The sequence below is a fragment of the Urocitellus parryii genome, chromosome 10, assembly GCF_045843805.1.
Source record: "Urocitellus parryii isolate mUroPar1 chromosome 10, mUroPar1.hap1, whole genome shotgun sequence".
Taxonomy (NCBI): domain Eukaryota; kingdom Metazoa; phylum Chordata; class Mammalia; order Rodentia; family Sciuridae; genus Urocitellus; species Urocitellus parryii.
This window is the reverse complement of record NC_135540.1, coordinates 32,588,126-32,607,178: the sequence shown is the minus strand read 5'-3', so window position 1 is coordinate 32,607,178 and position 19,053 is coordinate 32,588,126. Positions and strand designations below refer to the sequence as shown.

General features: G+C 38.0%; 1 protein-coding gene across 1 annotated transcript in view; it reads left to right on the top strand.

Annotated features, from left to right (window-relative positions):
* Spmip2 (sperm microtubule inner protein 2) overlaps positions 1–19,053 on the top strand; it is a 43,369-nt gene that overhangs the window by 52 nt on the left and 24,264 nt on the right. The window contains exons 2-3 of the mRNA XM_026395932.2: positions 2,499–2,731; positions 16,224–16,282. Of these exons, the coding sequence (XP_026251717.2) occupies positions 2,499–2,731; positions 16,224–16,282 (292 nt within the window). The remainder of the gene's footprint in view (positions 1–2,498; positions 2,732–16,223; positions 16,283–19,053) is intronic.

The following is a 19,053-nucleotide window of genomic DNA, read 5'->3' as shown; positions in this document are numbered from 1 at the left end:
CCTTCATGAATGGGATTAAGACCCTTGTGAAAGAGGCATCACCTAGAAGTGTGCAGCTTGCTTGCCCTCCTGCCTCTTGCTAGGTGAGGACGCAGCAACCAGATGCCATCTTGTTATCAGAAAGTGGCCCCCACCAGAGACCCAACCTGCCCTGCATTGACTTGGACTCAATAGCTTCCAGAACTGTGAGCAAAAATAAATTCCTGTTCTTAATAAGTTACCCAATCTCAAACATTTTGTTATAGCAGCACAAATGAATCCAAACAGATGGCAAATAATGACTTCAAAAAATTTATGGCAGTCCACAGAATGAGGAATTAACGACAGATACACACTTACCCTCACTTTTTTTCTTTTGGGGTACCAGGAATTGAACCCAGGGGCACTCACCCACTGAGCCACATCCCCAGCCCTATTTTGTATTTTATTTAGAGACAGGGTCTCACTGAGTTGCTTACTGCCTTGCCATTGCTGAGGTGATCCTCCTGCCTCAGCCTCCTGAGCCACTGGTATTACCCTCACTTTTTTTTTATTTAGTTGTAAATGGACATAATACCTTTATTTTGTTTATTTAGGGTTTTTTTTTTAATGTGCTGTTTGGGATCAAACCTAGTGCTAGGCAAATAAATTCTCTACCACTGAGCCACCACCCCAGCCCTACCCTCACTTTTATAACAGTGTGTGGTGACAAAATTTTAACAACTGAAATATTATATAGAAGGTCATTATTGCCCCAAATCTTTCCATGTCTGTAGAATGCATATAAGTAACCTGATGGAGAAAAAAAATCAATGTTTAAAATCAATTTTGGAGACTCTAGATTGCATAATTATAAACAGGTTTGCTTACCCCAGGACTCTCAGAACTCTGAATATGCTTTTGCAGGCTGGGAGTATCCAAAAGGCAGTGTTCCCAAATGTACTTGACTACGGAGCCTCTTCCCTTCCCATATACCTACATGGTACATTCATGGGATCAGTATTTGCGAAACATGTGGGAATGCTCTGACCTAAATTCCAGCAAGACTAACACAGTTCTTTCATATTTCACCCTGTTTAGAAGAGATTGCATTCATGTCTCTATGATGGGAGTCATACAGATGAAGAGAACAGTTTTTTTGTACTCTGACAATTCTGCACCCGAGCCATTAGGTCTAAGTGAAAACCTGAAGCAAATAAAATTGAAGCTACAAAGTGTTCATCAGGGGAAATTAGCTACTTGGTGAATACTCGGTGCATCCCGGGGAGCGATGGTGATTAGGAAGCTGTGAAAACACCTGCCCAAATCATGTGTCTGAACAATTCTCACGTTTGCAACCTGCCTGGAAAGCAGAGATGTCTCTTCTAATCACAGACTCAATAGCACATTGACCATCCCACAGGGACACCTGGGCCATGTGGCAGGGGCAGTGAATCCAAGCCCCTGCTCCTCTTGTGCTCCCTGCAGATGCCCAGCTCCCTGATCTGAGAGTAGAATGAAAGGAGGCATGTGGCCTCCAGGAGCCTGGGCAGTAACCTCCATGCAGTATTCTCCTCCAAAGTCTTGGGTGAACTTTTGGATTGAAAGCAGAAATTCCTTCTTTGTGTCCCCAATTCACCTATACAATCTTTTTAAAAATTACATTTATTTTTAAATTGTAGGTGGATACAATATCTTTATTTCTATGTGGTGCTGCGGATAGAACCCAGTGCCTCCCACGTGCTAGGTGAGCCCTCTACCTCTGAGCCACCCCTCCAGCCCTACCTATACAATCCATTTGGGTTCTGGAATTTTCAAAATTGTTCCTGAACAAGTGACTCCGTTGTCTCTCTGTCATCCATACCATCCTTCCAGAAGGACTAAGCTCCCCTTCATCACTTTTAAATCATTGACTCCAAGAACCACCTTTAAGTGATGTTTTCCCAGACGTCTGATTTTTCCCTGTTTCATTCACTTTCACTTTCATCATTCATTTTTGTTCCTTGTCTGACACTTTAAATACCAATATTTATTAAACACCCCTGACTTTGCTCATCATCATCATCTAGTAATTTTCTCAACTTCCAATTGCTTTTAATACATGTGGGGAATATCGTCTCATTTCAGATTTTATCCAGAAAAACACCCCAACATATGATGACTTACACTCTGAATATGTGGCATGTGTGAGGAATTTTTGTATATCAAATATGTCTATATTAAACAGAGCAGTTAGTGGGGTTATCAAGGGCCCAACTTTCAAGGCAGCCTCTCTGGGCATGAAGATCTTGTTAGCTATGACAAGCTACCAGTCTTTATGTGCCTTACTTTCCCATCTGAGGAAAATAATTCTACCTCTCCCATTTGGTTATTAATAAGGATTAATTGAATTAACACATCTAAAAGGCTTATAATAGCACTTACAAACATGGTAAGCAGTGGCTATTATTATTTCCACCATTAAAATAAAAGCATCTTAGCATAAAGTGGGAGGAATGTTGTTAAAGTTTTTTGTTTTTTTTTTTTCCTGTCTCTTTAAGGTCCACATTATGTAAAGGATCATTTACCTAAAGTTCATCAGCATACTTCCTATATAGGAGAAAAGCGTCCAGTGTTAGAAAAAACTGGAGATCTTAAGTATTTATGGAGGCCTGCCTCAAACAGAAGCTGGCCAGCAAAATATAAACATGAGTATGTCGGTGGAGTTGGTTGGGGAATACAAGACTATGATTTCATCAACAAATCCAGACGAGAGAGCGGCTTTCATATCAAGGTACTGCCCTTAGATTTATGCTCTTCCTAGCGTATTGTTTTGTGACTTCAGTTCTTTCTGGGTTTGCTTCCACAGGCTATTTCAGGTACTTGATCTCTTATGGAAAAAATAATGGGATTCTAGTTTTGCAGAAATATAAATTGTTTGAATAAATGTTCTTGCTACCGCAACGCCCCCTTAGCCCTTTTAATGCAAGAGAGGGGAGGTGTGAAGAAAATGAAGCGATGGATGATCCCAAAGCATTTGGACTTGGTTTGGGGATGCATTCTGAGTCACATGGATGCGGAGGCATTCACACACTCTTCCCCCATCCCAGCACTGTTCTGTGAGTGGGTGGTGTCAAGGAAGGAAAACGTGTTGGACATGATCCACAGAGCCCAAACAGGAGTCTTAGATCTTTGGAAGCCACTGAATTGCACACGCCTGTGTGTCAGTAATTCGGGGTATGCCGTCAAATGAGATTTAGAAACCTTGTCTGATTTCCTTTAGGTGATGTGGACACAGGCATGTGCCCACCGTCTCCTCTGGGAATGGAAGGGAATGTAAATGATTTTGGAACCAGAATCTGAGAATTCAGGTATCTATTTCTAGGTAGGCCTGTTGCATTGTCTGAAAACTGAATGTGCCAGTTATACAATAACCAGAGTTCTTAAAATTCTTAAGGCAATGTAGTGCAGTCCCACATGGTGAAAAGAAAGAAAGACGGACCTTTGAATAGCCCAAGTTTGTCTATGCAGGAGAATAGTTTGGAACTCAGTCTTGGAAATTGGAAACTCAGATTTGGGTCTATCTCTGTGACTTTGGGCAAATGACTTCACCTTTCTGCATTCCTGTTCCCTGCTCTGCACCTGGCAGTACTGGCAGCGGGAGGCCCACGTCACAGAATCACCTGAATTCCTATCCTGGTTCTACCAATTCCTGGCTGTGCATGGCCTTGGTTAAGTTCTGCTGTGATTCTGTTTCTTCATTAGGAAATCTTTTTAACCTTTGCTTGTGTATTTATTAGTTTATTTGATGCTAAGGCTCGAACCCGGTGCCTCACACGTGCCAGGCAAGTGCTCTACTACTGAGCTACAACCCCGGCCTCCCATTATGAAATCTTAATATCTACCTTAATGGGCTATCATTGGCACTAAACAGGTTGATCTTGTGAGGTGCCAGGAATAGTGCCTGGCATGTAAGGAGCTCTATATGTATTTAATATTATTGTGTTGCAAAGATTAAATATGAGAACACAGAAATGCACTAAGCCTGATGTCTGACAAATGGTTGCTATCTAAATTTTAGCTATTTGTATTAATTCTTGTGTTTCTTTTCATTTTTAGTTTGTTTTGTTTTGTTTCTATTTTATGTTGCCTAGGCTGGTCCTGCACTCAGGTGATCCTCCTGAGTAGTTAGAAGGACTGGTCTGAGCCACTGTGCCAGAATTGTGTTTAGTGTTACTCAGTATCATTGAAACAGAATGAATGCCCTGAAATGTAATGTTAAACTTTATGCTATTCCACTTAGGCAAAAATGAAGTTCTGAAATTTGATTAAATATCAAACTGGCCACCAGCAAGGAAAGTACAACCCCAAAGCAAAGCAGTCAGTTCTAAGAGATCCCAAACTCTGGTTGCCTGGTTGCTTCCCTTTGGTTGGGGATGTCCTGCTTACACACAGTCTGCAACCTGTCTGGCCATCTGAGCATGTACGACCTCCTCTCCTTCTTAATCTTTAACTTAAGGACCCATTTTTCTGCTCAAAAGAAGTGCAACCAAATATTCCTTAGTTTTTAAAGCATGTTGAGAATCTAAAAGAGATGGTCACTGGAAGTTAGCTTTCCAAGAAGGTATTTATTCAGTTCCTCTTGTTAGTGTTTCAGACTGCCTTTAATGGGGCTTGGTAACAGTATCCTCTTGATCTCTGTGGCAGTTAGTGTGAGCCATGCAGGGATTTTCTTTCCCAACTTTTCACACACTCAGAAACTGGACTTGTTTGGCATGTGGTATAAGATGATCCCAAGTGTGCTGAGCATCTACACACTTTCTCAGTCCTGGCACTTTAACATTAATTATTTCCAAGGATCTATCTGCCTCAGATAACAAGCTTGAAGAACACTTTAAAGAATTCCTTGGAGGGCTGGGGATGTGGCTCAAGCGGTAGCGGGGTTTGATCCTCAGCACCACATACAAACAAAGATGTTGTGTCCGCCAAGAACTGAAAAATAAATATTGAAAAATTCTCTCTCAAAAAAAAAAAATTCCTTGGATATAGAGCTTTATAATGAGAACAAAATTATTCTAAGAATGACCATGAATATAGTCACTTAGAATGACTATTCATATTAGCAAAGAACCATCTGCGATTTAACTACCGGTTAAAACTGGTTTTGTCCCTGGGAATGCTAATCTTCTGCATATCTAAGGTGAGCTTCCTTCCCTCCGTTGTTATCCAAGGAAAATCACAATACCATTCTTTGAGTCTAGACTCAGATTTTGATTCCTTATCAACCCACAGCTTCAGGCAGCTACTTCCAACCAGTTAGACCTGGCGCATGATTGACACGTGAACTGACACACACATATACACACCACACATGGCAAACACACTCCCACATACACACAAGCTGTCAGAGTAGTGGTCTTAACCTAGGTTAGCCTCACTGCGGAGCCAATCAGTTCTCCAGTGTGGTGCCACTTAGGAAATGTCCCAGTCCACTTCTAGTTCTTTCTCCAGTACCTCACCTTTCTGTAGATGTAGATCCCTCACTCTCCCTGGTCCCATCATAATGCAAATTAAAAATGGTCAATTCTTGTTTTGATCTGACTACAGACACTCCTCAGTGTCTCTCACTTCGTGCTCAGACCTTCATCTACTGGATTTTATAGCTCTAACAGCTGCTTTTCTTAATTTATTGCTGCAGGTCTAAGACAGGCAGCAAAGGAAGCTCAGCCACCTTCAATAAACTCCTGGTTAAAATGTCTTGGGCAGCTGCCCCCTACCTGGGAACTGTCTCTCCTATTTGGGGCAGGAGGAGGGTTTCTATAGATCATCTGGCTTTTGGCAGGAAGATAATAACTTCCATGCTGAGTGACACCTGAAAAATTCCTCCCACATTTTAGAGGTCAGTAAAAAAAACCACAAGATTGGATTTCTCTTCTGGGTTTTTTTTTTTTTTTTTTTTTTTTTTTTGTGTGTGTGTGTGTTTAGCTATTTCCTCCTCACTTTATGTGGTTATGATGCCATAATAATGCATGTGTGTATCACTGAGGAACCATTATTTTTGTTATTATTTCAGATTTAAGAGCAGCAGATTCCTTTTGTTTTAAATGGATCTGGTTTCTGCCAAACTATATACGTTGTCTCCACAAGAATCTAGGAGTTCAACCTGCCTCCTCCTGGCTGGTGTGCTTCTGCTCCCCTGGCCTTTCTTCAACCCAAACCTCAAAAGAGTCAGCAGCTTCCTTGATGGCTGTTTTCTGCTCCTGCACTCTGGCCTCATGACAAAATGATTTAAGTAATTTGTGTTTCCCACAGAAATGATGTCACACTGCTCTCAAGTACTAACTCTTCATTGATGTGATCCCAAAGACAACATTAAATCAATTAATCTTAACATATATCACCACCAATTCATTGCACATTATGGTAACTTTTAAAAATCCCAAGAGAACCAGGAAAATCCATCAACATATTCATATGTGATATAGTAACTAAAAAATTTGAGGTTTTGTTATTTCTGCTTCATTTTTTTAATATTTATTTTTTAGTTGTAGGTGGACACAATACCTTTATTTTCTTTTTATGTGGTGCTGAAGTTCAAACCCAGTGCCTCACACATCTAGGTGAGCCCTCTACCTCTGAGCCACAACCACAGCCCTCTGCTTCATTTTTTAACTGCACCAAATTCCACTATCATGAGCTAGGAGGGCTTCTTTGGGACAGTTTTATGGACATTTGAACAGATTTCTGATGAGCTATTGAATTTCTTGAAGGCCAGTAGGATAAGCTCATTCAATATTTGTCGGTTTTTTTTTTTAATATTTATTTATTTTTTCTTAGTTCTCGGCGGACACAACATCTTTGTTGGTATGTGGTGCTGAGGATCGAACCCGGGCCGCATGCATGCCAGGCGAGCGCGCTACCACTTGAGCCACATCCCCAGCCCTATTTGTCGGTTTTTTAGACATTTTCCTCATGATAGATTTACTTAGAAAATACATACATGAAAACAGCTACAAGTAACTGGGTATTTAATAAGGAATTATCTTTACTTTATAGGTAGGAAACTGAGATATGGACAGGTAAGATTTTTGCCTGAGGCCACACAGCCCAGATTTCAGCCCAGGACATGGAATTCAAGGAAGTACATGATGTAATAAATGAAACAACAGACAAAGGTCCAAACATTAGATTGGAACTGGTGGGTAGCATGTTCATGTCTGTTGTCAGTTTTCTGTAAAGTGAGGTGGTATCTGACTAGGTCAATTCTAGTTGCCTTCTCTGGTAAGGAATGTCTTACCAGCACTTCATGGTGCTCTTAGTTTTCTCCCAGTTTCCCACTCTGCCTTGTTTGCACACAGTATACTTCATTTATAATATTAAAACAAATTGTACCACTCACATATTTGATGGTCAAATAGCTTGGTAATAGCTATTTTTGAATTTTTTTACTTAATAAGTATTTTATAACCCTTTAAAAAATATCAAATATAACCATTAGTATTTTACAGGGAGGTGGGAGTGGGACAAGAGAGATGATAGTAAAGTCTCACCAAGCCAAAACCTTTTTTCCTTGTCCCAGCCTAACTTATGCAGTACCAAAATGTCCTTCCCTTTTTTAAGTTCACCTGGGTGGGTGGTGGGGAAGCATTAACAGTGTGGAGTTGCTAAGTATACAGAATACCCAAAAACACATTTCAGAATTTCTGGGTTTCTTTTCTACCCCCCAAATTTTCATTTACCTTTGGCTCATTTAGAATAATTATAAAAACAGCCACATTGTTGAATCTCATTAAAAATCCTAATTTCCAAGATGTTGTTATCAATATAGAAGATTTGAAAAGATAATAATGCTTCCCCATTCTAACCAAGTTATCTAAGCAAAATAGAAAATAGCTCTTCTAAAATTAGACATGTTCTTTTCCAGACATGCATGTGTTTAGTTCTCACTCTTTTCTTCTTGTAGTTATTTGCATCCTAACAGTTGTGGTTTAATATAAAAATAATTGCATTATCACCTTTCATCCTTAAGTGCTGGATAAAATAATACATTTCATGATCCCCCAGGAAGCTCTTAGGGAGTGCCACATGCTGCCCATCTGTGAAGGAGGAGAAACCCTTTACTTCTTTGAAAATAGTATATTAATACCATTAACCTCCTTCTACACAGGGTTATGTTGTAGCCTATTTTATAAAGCTTGGCTCTATGGAATTCTTCAAATAAATCGAAGGAAGTCTTATCCTTATGAAATCTTACTTGGAACTGAACCTCCTGAAAATAAATTTTAGGTTTGATGTTTCCTTTCTCTAACAGGCCGTGGAAATAGCAAGGTGGCTGGGTCTAGCTGATCTGCACTCTCTCCACTATGTTTGGGGCCACTCCATGAGGAATAGTGAATTCAAATGAGCCAGGCACAGAAAGACAAGCTCCCACTCTTATGTGGAATCTCAAAACTTTGACCTCATAGAAGTAGAGAGTAGACTGGTGGTGACCTGCAGCAAGGAACATGGGGAAAGGGAGAGATGGCCCAAGGCTGATCAATGGGTACTAAGCTACAGCCAGATAGGAGCAAGGAGTTCTGGTGTACTGTTGCACAATAAGGTATTTATCAATAATGATCATATGCTACACATTTCAAAAAATCTAGAAGAAAGGAGCTGGAAAGTTTTCTTAAAGAAGTATAAGCTGGGCACTATGGCGCATGACTGAAATCCCTCTGACTTGGGAGACGGAGGCAAAAAGATCACAAGTTGGAGGCCAGCCTCAGCAACTTAGCAAGACCCTGTCTTAATTAGGGTTCAGATGTATCTCAGTGGTAATGCAACCCTGAGTTCAATCCCCAGCACAAAACAAAACAAAAAAAAAGGGGCGGGGTGTGTGTGGAAAGAACAAAAAGATGCTTGAGGAGATAAATATGTTTAATCTGAGTTCAACATTACATAATTGGGTATTGAACATTTCAGGTACCCCATTAATATGTGCAATATTTTTTATACCTTTATTTTATTTATTTATTTTTATGTGGTGCTGAGGATTGAACCCAGGGCCTTGTACCTGTGAGGCAAGCACTCTACCGCCGAGCCACAACCCCAGCCTCTAAAATGTGCAATATTTTATGTACAAATTTAAAAACAAAAAAAAAATTTTTTAAGAGAGAGAGAGAAAGAGAGACAATTTTTAATATATATATTTTATATTTTTCAATGGATACAACATCTTTATTATTTTTATGTGGTGCTAAGGATCGAACCCAGCGCTCCGCATATGCCAGGCGAGCGTGCTACTGCTTGAGCCACAACCCCAGCCCATCAAAAACAAAATTTTAAAAAGTAAAAATAAAATATGATTAATAGTTTTAAAAGAATGGTGCCTTCAGTAGCTCACAACATAGCCACTGATCTGCACTCTCTGCACTGTGTTTGGGGAAATTCCATGAGGAATAGTGTATTTGAGTGAGCCAGGCACTTTCTACTGGGCATTTCAACCCTAAATGACCTGGCCTCTCAATTAAACATAATACTTTCTCTATTGAGATGACTAATAGGCAATTATTGGTAAATTGGAAGAGAAACACATTCTGATTTTCCCATCTTTTGTTAAGATGTGGATATGTGAGCAGAAACAAGAAAAAGGTACCAAATGCTATTTGAAGCCTCCTGGTGGTTTTATCCTTTAATTAAGGAAAGCTAAAAATACCTCCTGGTGGTTACCAACTTTTCTAGAGCCCGACATGTCTCAAGTATATATCTAAATGTCTTGAGTATATATCTAAATGTAATCACCTTTTTCTTAAAAAAAAAAACAACAAAACTTCTTAATGTTAATTTCTCAAAGTTAATAATTAAGCATATGTTGTATATTTTCAATAAATATTATTCAGTAATGATGGAGACACAGAAAATTAAAAAAGGATTCACTTAGAATGGATTCTAGTAAAATCGTGATATGACTTCACTGCTCTTTCAGGTGTGTTGTCAAAGAATTCTGAAATTTGTGCATGATCTAAGCACAGGTGTATTAAAAAAAAAAACAAAACAGGACATCTGTTTTCTAAATCTACCATTGATCCTGTCTTTTTAAGGTCACGGGGGAAATCCTTAAATCATCATAAACTGACAATGATGGTTTTCCACTATTCACACCAACATCCCCAGGGTAACTCCACTATGCTGACAAAAATGCATAGAATGCAGAGCAAATGAGACCAGAAATCTGGAGCTATCTATTCTTTGCCCAGGAATGAATCTAGGAAATCAAGGAATCTTAATTGAGAAAATTAGAAATGATTCATTTAATATGGGGACCCCTGCTATGTGGTCCCCGCTCTGTGTTTGGGCACACAAAAAAATTACACTGAAATTATGTGCTATAGGAGTCTACTGTGAAAGTTTCTTTGTGTTGTTGCAGAAGTTCTTAGTGTGACTATTGTCAGCAATTATGCTATTCGGTCCTAAGCCATGTTCCAACCAGCTTTGAGCAACTTGGCTCTGAAATTTGTTGTATTTGACTTTATACTGATAATATTAGCACTACTTACGCCTGTCTACCACCTCCTAGTGCATCACATGAGTTAGGTGATTATCCAGAAATGTTGAGAGATGTCGACTCAGAATTGCCATTATTCTCATGCAGTGACTTTGTTGAGAGACCAAATTGTAGATAGAAATGACATTTTAAGTGTGCATTAGATTAGCAATTATTCTACTCCCAGGTTATTCAATAAAATCATTCAAAAATTATTTACCTTTTTTTTTCACTGAAATTTATACATTCTGTTAGCATTTAAATGCCTGAACTACCACCCCTAGTGGTAGAGCTAATTGGGCAATTAACTTGGGGGAAGCTCACTTTTTAACCTTACAATTAACAACAGTGGTAAATGCATTAGAAAACTCCAAGGGAGAGTACAAATGCAAAATAGGCGCTTGATTGTATTTCAGAAACTGTGCAAAGAGTGCTCAGAGATTTGGGAAGCTCTGGTGTTGCTTTCCTGTAGCTTGAATAGTGGAATTTGCTCAAATTTCAGACTCTGGTAGAAATAATGAGCCAATATGGCTCAAGAACTATCAGAAAGATTCATTACCCATCACAAATTATAGCAGTTCCCAACAAAATACATTCAACAGAATAAATTCTGGTCTTTCACTGAAAGAAAATCTCAGTGTATCACGAATCATAGAAACACTGAGGAAAATGTATGTCTCCCTGAAAGAGTACTGGGAGAACATAACAGAAATTTGCATTTTCTTCAAGAATCAATTAGATAATTAGCATTAATTTTCCAGGCAAATCTATTGCTGTATGTGGCTTACAAACTAAAGTGGCCAGTTGCAAAACTTTTTATTTACCTCTTTCACATGCTAGTCTGACTATTGGTTGTTATTTTTTTTTGAGAACTCCTCAGTTTTCCCATCTATAAAATGGAGATTATATTGGTTTTCAATTGCTGTATTACAAATTAAGCAATTTAAAGCAACACCTGTTTTCTCAGAGTTCTTAATTTAGGTCAGCAGTTCAGAGCTGGCATAACTGGTTTGTCTGCTGAAGTCTCTCAAAGTGGAAATCAGAGTGATACCTGTGGTTTGAGGTTTTCTTACCTGCACAGAATTTTGAAGTACAGCATTATAAGGACTCTAGAAACATGATGAAATATGTTGCTCCTTATTTGAACACCCGACAGAAAACAGAAACACCAGGACCATAGTCAACAAACTCATGAAACCCAATTTTTAGCTTATTTGCTGGAAATTGATCAATTAGTTTAAATTATTTAAAAACCCTGCAGTTATATTTAAAAAAAAAAAAAAAGAAAGAAAGAAAAGAAGAAGAAGAGGAGGAGGAGGACCAGGGTATCATTCCTGCTGCAATTCAAGCCGGCCTATAATGTGGTATAAAATGAAATATGGTCTCTATATTGTTCTTTTTTTCCCTTTTCTTTCTTTTTTAAAAAACTTTTTAATAAGAAAAATGCATCACAGTAGTTATACCTTAAATACCTATTTTCCAAAAAGAATTCTTTTGATTCTACCCATGCTCTGAATATAAAACAAATACTTCAAATGCTCCATTCATATAAAGGCCTTTATGCCCCTTTCTCCCTCCTGACAGCTCCAGTCTTGAAGAGGTAATATTATGCAATTTGCTGATGCAGCTTCAACAGGAAACACTTCTCACAGGCTGTGGGAAGAAAGACACCTAAGGGGTTAACTGTAATATTTTGCAAATTGAGGCAAGTGGAGAAAAATACATTAGCATAAGAAAAGGTAGCCTTAGGGGGATTTTTCCACTCAAATGTTTGGTACTGAGAGTTCTATGTTACCAAGGAGGAGGCTAGAGAAGAAAACCCTAGTGTCTACAAATTCTCCAAATGCACAGCCACTGTATTCATTCTACTGGTGAGAAAGACCCAGGGTTATAGAGATGGAAAAAGGGTTCTTTCTAGTAAAGAGAGCTAAAATTGGATATACTAAGAAAAGCATCCTGGTGTATGATAATAACGCAAGAGGATTCCACAGGGATCAATTCTAAAAAGATTTCCTAAGCATGTCAGGACTAGACAAGTGGTTTGAGATTAACAGTGAACATCTTAAGCAACAATTTTGATATTTAACTAAAATGCACCTCAAATGTCTGCAATTAATTAACTTAAATTTAACAGATCTTTCTCATTTCAGAAGTTGTGTCTAACTCACAGTATTTGAATGTAGTGTTTTCCTTTTAGTAATGCCTACACTAATTTAAATATTGCTTTGTAGAAAGTATCCAATTTGGAGCTATAATTATTTTTGTTAGTTGAAAATATTCAAAATAGGTATGAAAGGTTTACATTAATTTCCTTAAAATACTGCAAATTAGTTAACTGTTTCTATGAATATGTTAAATTTTTATTAATTTATATTATATTTTTGTGGTGCTAGGGATTGAGCATGCTAGACAAACACTGAGCTACATCCCCAGATGAATTAGTTGTAATTTTATTTTATTTTAAAATTTTTTTTTAAATCATTGATAGATAGTTATTTTATTTATTTATTTATTTATTTATGGTGCTGAGAATTGAACCCAGTGCCTCACACATGCCAGGCAAGCGCACTACCGCTGAGCCACAGCCCCAGCCCTATAATTTTATTTTTAATTAATTACTTTATTGGTACTGGAATGAACCCAGGGGTGCTTTACCATTGAGCTACAACCCCAGTTACTTTTATTTTTTTATTTTGAGACAGGGTCTCACTAAGTTGCTTAGGGCCTTGCTAAATTGCTGAGACTGGCTTTGAATTCATGATCCTCCTGCCTCAGCCTCCCAAGTCATTGTTATTTTTGAATTTTTATATATTTGTTTTTTTAGTGTTGGGAATTCAACTCAGGGCCTCACACATGCTAGGCAAGTGCTCTACCACTGAACTATATTCCCAGGCCTGAATTCATTTTTTATTTTATTCTTTATTATAATTACTAATACATAGTCATTGTACAAATTAATATTTCAAAGTGATACTTCCATACATCCATATATTATCCTTTGATCACATCCACCTTCCCTCTTCCTTTTCCCCTCCCATCTCCCTCCCCACTTCCGCTTCCCTAATAGTCCCTTGTCTACTTTCAGGGCATTATTTCCTGATTTCCATGTATGAGAGAGAATATTTGATACTTTTTTTTCTGTGTCTGGCTTATTTCATGTCACATGATGACTTCTAGTTCCATCCATTTTCCTGCAAATCACATGATTTTGTCCTTCTTTATTGCTAATAATACTCCAGTGCATGTATACCACGTTTTGTTTATCCTTTTATCTGTTGATGGCCACCTAGGCTGATTCCATAACCTGACCATTGGGACCAGTGTGCTGCAATGACCATGAAGGTACAGGTATCTCTTTTGTTTGCAGATTTCATTTCCTTTGGGTAAATACCAAGGAGTGGGATTGCTGGATCTTACGGTAGATCTATTTTTATTTATTGAGAAACCTCCATACTATTCTCCATAGTGGCTATACTAGTTTACACTCCCACCAACAGTGTAAATGTCCCTTTTCCTCATATTTTCACCAGCCTTTGTTATTTTTTGTTTTTGATAATAGTCACTGAATTAGCCTTTTTATTTTTCTCAATATTTATTTATTTTTCCACATTTTTTAAATCAGTGCATTATGATTATATATAATAATAATGGGATTTATTGTTACTTATTCATGAATGTACACAATATACTATAATTTGGCCAATATCACTCCCCAGCATTTCTCTTTAATTTTTTGGGGGGTGGTGCTAGGGATTGAACTCAGGACCTCATGCATGCTAGGTAAGCACTCTTATACTGAGCTACATCTCTAGCCCTCCAAATCTGTTTTAAATTAATGAGTTTCCTTCCTAAATTAGTAGCAGTTTTTTTTCAACTTCTGAAAATATACTACCATTTTATTTTATTTCCCCATATCTCTTTCCTCTACTGATCTCCCTTTGATTTTCATAGATCCCTGGGTCCCCCACCTTTTCTCTGAATTAGTTTTTAAATCAGTCTTTTCCTATTCTTATGAATTACTAACCAGTAAAAAAAATAAATTGATTTATTTGATTCTGAATTTCACTAGGTTTCACATTACAGTGAGCATGTCTGTCTAAATAAATCAAGATAGAAAAAGGGCAGGTTATTTTAGATCATATAACTTTTCTGAAATTATCTACTGATATCTATAGGAAAGATGGGGGAAAAAGATGTTTTGTTTCTAAGAAAGATCTTTCCTAAGAAGATGTAGTTTTGGGTTATGAAAAAACTGGAAGCATGCTAGGTGTGGTGGGCATGGCCTGTAATCCCAGCAACTAGGGAGGCTGGGCAGGAGGATTGCAAGTTCAAGACCAGTCTCTACAATTTAGCAAAACCAGCTCAAAAAATAAAAAGGGTGGGGCTGTAGCTCAGGAGGAAAGCACCCCTGGGGTCAATCCTCACTCAGTATGGAAAAAAAATGGTGGGGGCATAAATAGTTCAAGATCAAAAGTTTTCCAAGTCCTGGAGATTTTTTGCAGATGCTGATAATTAAATTATGTAGAAGTTAATGGATATAGTCCATTTTCAGGGAATCATGTCAAGAATTGATTGAGGAAACAAAGTTACACCATGATCTTTCCATTATATGCAGATTATTACTTTCACATTTTCTGTGGAGTAGTGGGGGCAACCCTGCATTCAAATCTTGTTCCTTTTCTGTGTGGACATTCTAGAGATCAAGTTTCAGGTCTTTAACCTGGAGAAGGTAACATAAAGAAACAATTCAACTGGGCACTGTGGTGCACACCTATAATCCCAGGAGCTCAGGAGGCTGAGGCAGGAGGATCAGGAATTCAAAGTCAGCCTCAGCAATTTAGTGAGACCCTGAGCAACTCAGTGAAACCCTGTCTCTAAATAAAACGTAAGAAGGACTGGGGATGTGGCTCGGTGGTTAAGTGCCTCTGCAGTCAATAAGCAAAATCTTTCTAAACCAAAGCTTAAGGGAAAAGGAAGAAAAAAAGGGAAGAGAAAAACAAACTAAAGCTAGAAGTAGGTAATTCCTTTGATGATAACATTTTCATAATCTGACTTGCTGCTTTTGGGGATGTTACAAATCTGGCATCTTATATCAATGTAAATAAAGATGCAATCTAAAACTGAAGTGAATTACTCTTTGATAATTTTTATCATAGTTTCCCAGCCCCTTTATGGAAAACTGAGAAATGAGTATAGACTCATTTTCAACATAAATCTGACACCCTTATTTCCTGTATTTATTTCTAAGATATGCCACTCACTGGATGGATCCTGGGGAGGAGGAGTTGGTCCTTAGAGGTCATTCATTCAGTAATGAAAGATCATTTCAGTACACATGGGAGAATATGGGAATTATTTTTTAATGTGGAAAGTGGTACCAAGCTCCTAAATATTTTGTCAGTACTCTATTATATGCTTTCTGAAGGGTGTTTGCAGATCTACCCCTGACCAAAGGTGTCTCAAATCCAGCACTTTCTTATTTTATTGCCACCACATTTTAAAATTCTAGGGCAAGAAGGTAAAGAGAAGAATGCTAGACTGTTATGGTCTAAATGATGAATAGTAGTTTAGAATGCCTGCTTATTCATGGAGTCCTAAAGATATCAAGGAGCTTGAAAGCCAGGGACTTGACCCTCCTTGTCCGCAACACCTTCTTTTCACAGATAGGGAAATTAAAGCACATTGGATCATATCTGTTTTAATTCTTATACTTCTTATGTTGGTACCTTGGACTGATGGTACATTTATTTTCTTCCTTTTACAGTGTGGAGAACTAACACTTGAAGCTATTAATAAAGTAAATCATAGATATCAAAACCCATGGTAAGTATCTCTCTCTCTCTCTAAATATATATATATATATATATATATATATATATATATATATATATATACACACACACACACACACACACACACACACACACACACATATGTGTGTGTGTGTATTTTTTGGGGGGTGGTGCTAGGGATTGAACTCAGGACCTCATGCATGCTAGGTAAGCACTCTTATACTGAGCTACATCTCTAGCCCTCCAAATCTGTTTTAAATTAATGAGTTTCCTTCCTAAATTAGTAGCAGTTTTTTTTTTTCAACTTCTGAAAATATACTACCACTTTATTTCTTTTTATTTCACATAGATTAGAGGGTTAAGATTATAAATTTTATTCCTACTAGACAGGATAAACTTTCACTATCACCAGGTTTAATTAAGGGAAGGAAGGAGTAAAGCAAGCATTCAAAAAAGAAACTGTCAGAATATAGTAAAGATACGCAAACCTGCAGCTCTTAAGAACAGCAACTCAGTGACCAAGTTAGCTTCAGCTCTATAAATAATGGGGAAACTATTAACTTTTTTGGTTAAAAAATTCATTTCATGCTGTTGGCCTAGAAACCATAATAGAAGGTAACCTTGGTTAATAAACATAATCCTATTGGAGTCACATAAAGACTTGAATTCATGCTGTCTTAAGGTAATGTCAAACCAAAATAAAACATGTCCAGCTCAAGGCATGGTAAATTAAAGGGAAAAGAGCAAAAAGCTGGGCTTGTCAATTAGATGGAACATAAAATTCAGATTCTAAGAGGGATCAATCAGCATTCATTGCTCTTACTAGACTGCAGATTGAATATTGTCTCTATTATTATAGGTTTTGGGAGGTCAAGGTTTCTGGGGTCTACTTTACCTCATTTTTAATTTTTGAAGGATACAGTTCAGTTATTTAGCATGTGCAAAATTATTGTATTTTAGTCCCTTTCTGCTGTACTCCAACAACATAAACTGCACAGAATAAAGACAAGACTTCAAAGTTCACGTCAATAGCCTATTACAAGTCAGGCAGGATAGCATACTTATGTTAAGACCAACCACTAGGGAGGCTGAGGCAGGAACATAGTGAGTTCAAGGCTGACCTCAGAAATTTAGTGAGATTCTGTTTCAAAACAAAAAATATAAAGGGCTGGAATCCCAGTGACTTAGGAGGCTGAGGCAGGAGAATCGAGAGTTCAAATCCAGCCTTAGCAACTTTGTGAGGCCCTAAGCAACTTAGTGAGACCCTATCTCTATAAAATATAATAAATGGTTGAAGATGTAGCTCAATGGTTAATGGCCCCTGGGTTCAATCTCTAGCATTCCCCCCCCCAAAAAAAAAGGACTGGAGAGGTAGCTCAATGGTAAATAGACCCTGAGTTCAACCCCCAGTACCACAAAAACAAAATGAACAAACAGCCTATCAGGTACTAATTCCAGAATAATAAGAGGTTCCACTGGGCAATTCATGTAACTTGTTAAGCATATTCCACATATAAAGCTAAATAGAATACAACTTTATTGTATGAAAAGCACGTTCTCACTAAAATATTCTACTTTGTTTAAATGAGATTGTTGGTATCTACTGAAAATACCCTATCAAATATTTTCAAGCAAAGAAAAGCATTAAAAATCACTAGAAATCAAGGAAATTATAACAAGTGTTGGTGATAAAAGTGTGAAAATTTGCTAAATTTATTTAAATATTAAAGAATTTGTTGGGAAGTATTTGAGAAACATTGAAGCTTTGAATATTTTCTCTGGATAAAAGAATATTGGTGTGGACTGGGGATGTGGCTCAAGCGGTAGCGCGCTCGCCTGGCATGCATGCGGCCCGGGTTCGATCCTCAGCACCACATACAAACAAAGATGTTGTGTCTGCCGAAAACTAAAAAATAAATATTAAAAAAAAAATTCTCTCTCTCTCTCTCTCTCTCTCTCTCTCTCTCTCTCTCTCTTTAAAAAAAAAAAGAATATTGGTGAATACTCATTTCTGGGACTATGCTGTGAATTATACCAGCTCATGGGGATAAAAAATGCTTATGAAAAAGTACTTGTACTCAGGGAACTATAGATTTAAGTTGGGAAATTGGATTTAAGTAAAAGAAGAAAAACAGCAAAATCAGTTTGTATGTGTTGAATACTGTGTTAGCTTTCTATTACTATAACAAATACCTGAGATTATCAGCTTATCTTGGTTCATAGTTCTAGAGGTTCCAGAACATGATCAGTTGGCCCTGTGCATCACGGTGGGGAGTATGTGGTAGAATAAAGTCATGTACCTCATGGCCAGGATGTGAAAAAAGGAAGAAGGGACCGGGTCCGAAACCCTCTTCAGTCCACGCCCCTGATGACCAGAGACATCCCACTAGGCTCCATCTTTTTTGTTCTTGGTACTAGGGATCAAACCCAGAGTCTTGCACATGCTAAGCCTGTACTCTACCCCTGAGCTGCACCCCAGGCCTGAGCTCCACCTCTGAAAGGCATCACCGGCGGAGGACCACTGCTTTAACTTGAGGTCCTTTAGGGGACACTTACCCAAACTATAGCAAATTCCAAATTATTAATGAGGACAATAAGCTATAGCTAGAAAAACTTCATTTAAAAAAATGTTAACACCCCCACCCCAGACTCTGGTAGGTATCCTGTTTCTAAGAAGTCAGACACTGCTTTTCTCCTGAGACTCTAAACACCCATGCCTTTGGAAGGCTTTCCGCCCATTCTGGGCTGGCAAGACACTTTTGAATAGGTCGCTAGCTCTGTAGGCTCAGGTGTGCCCCACCC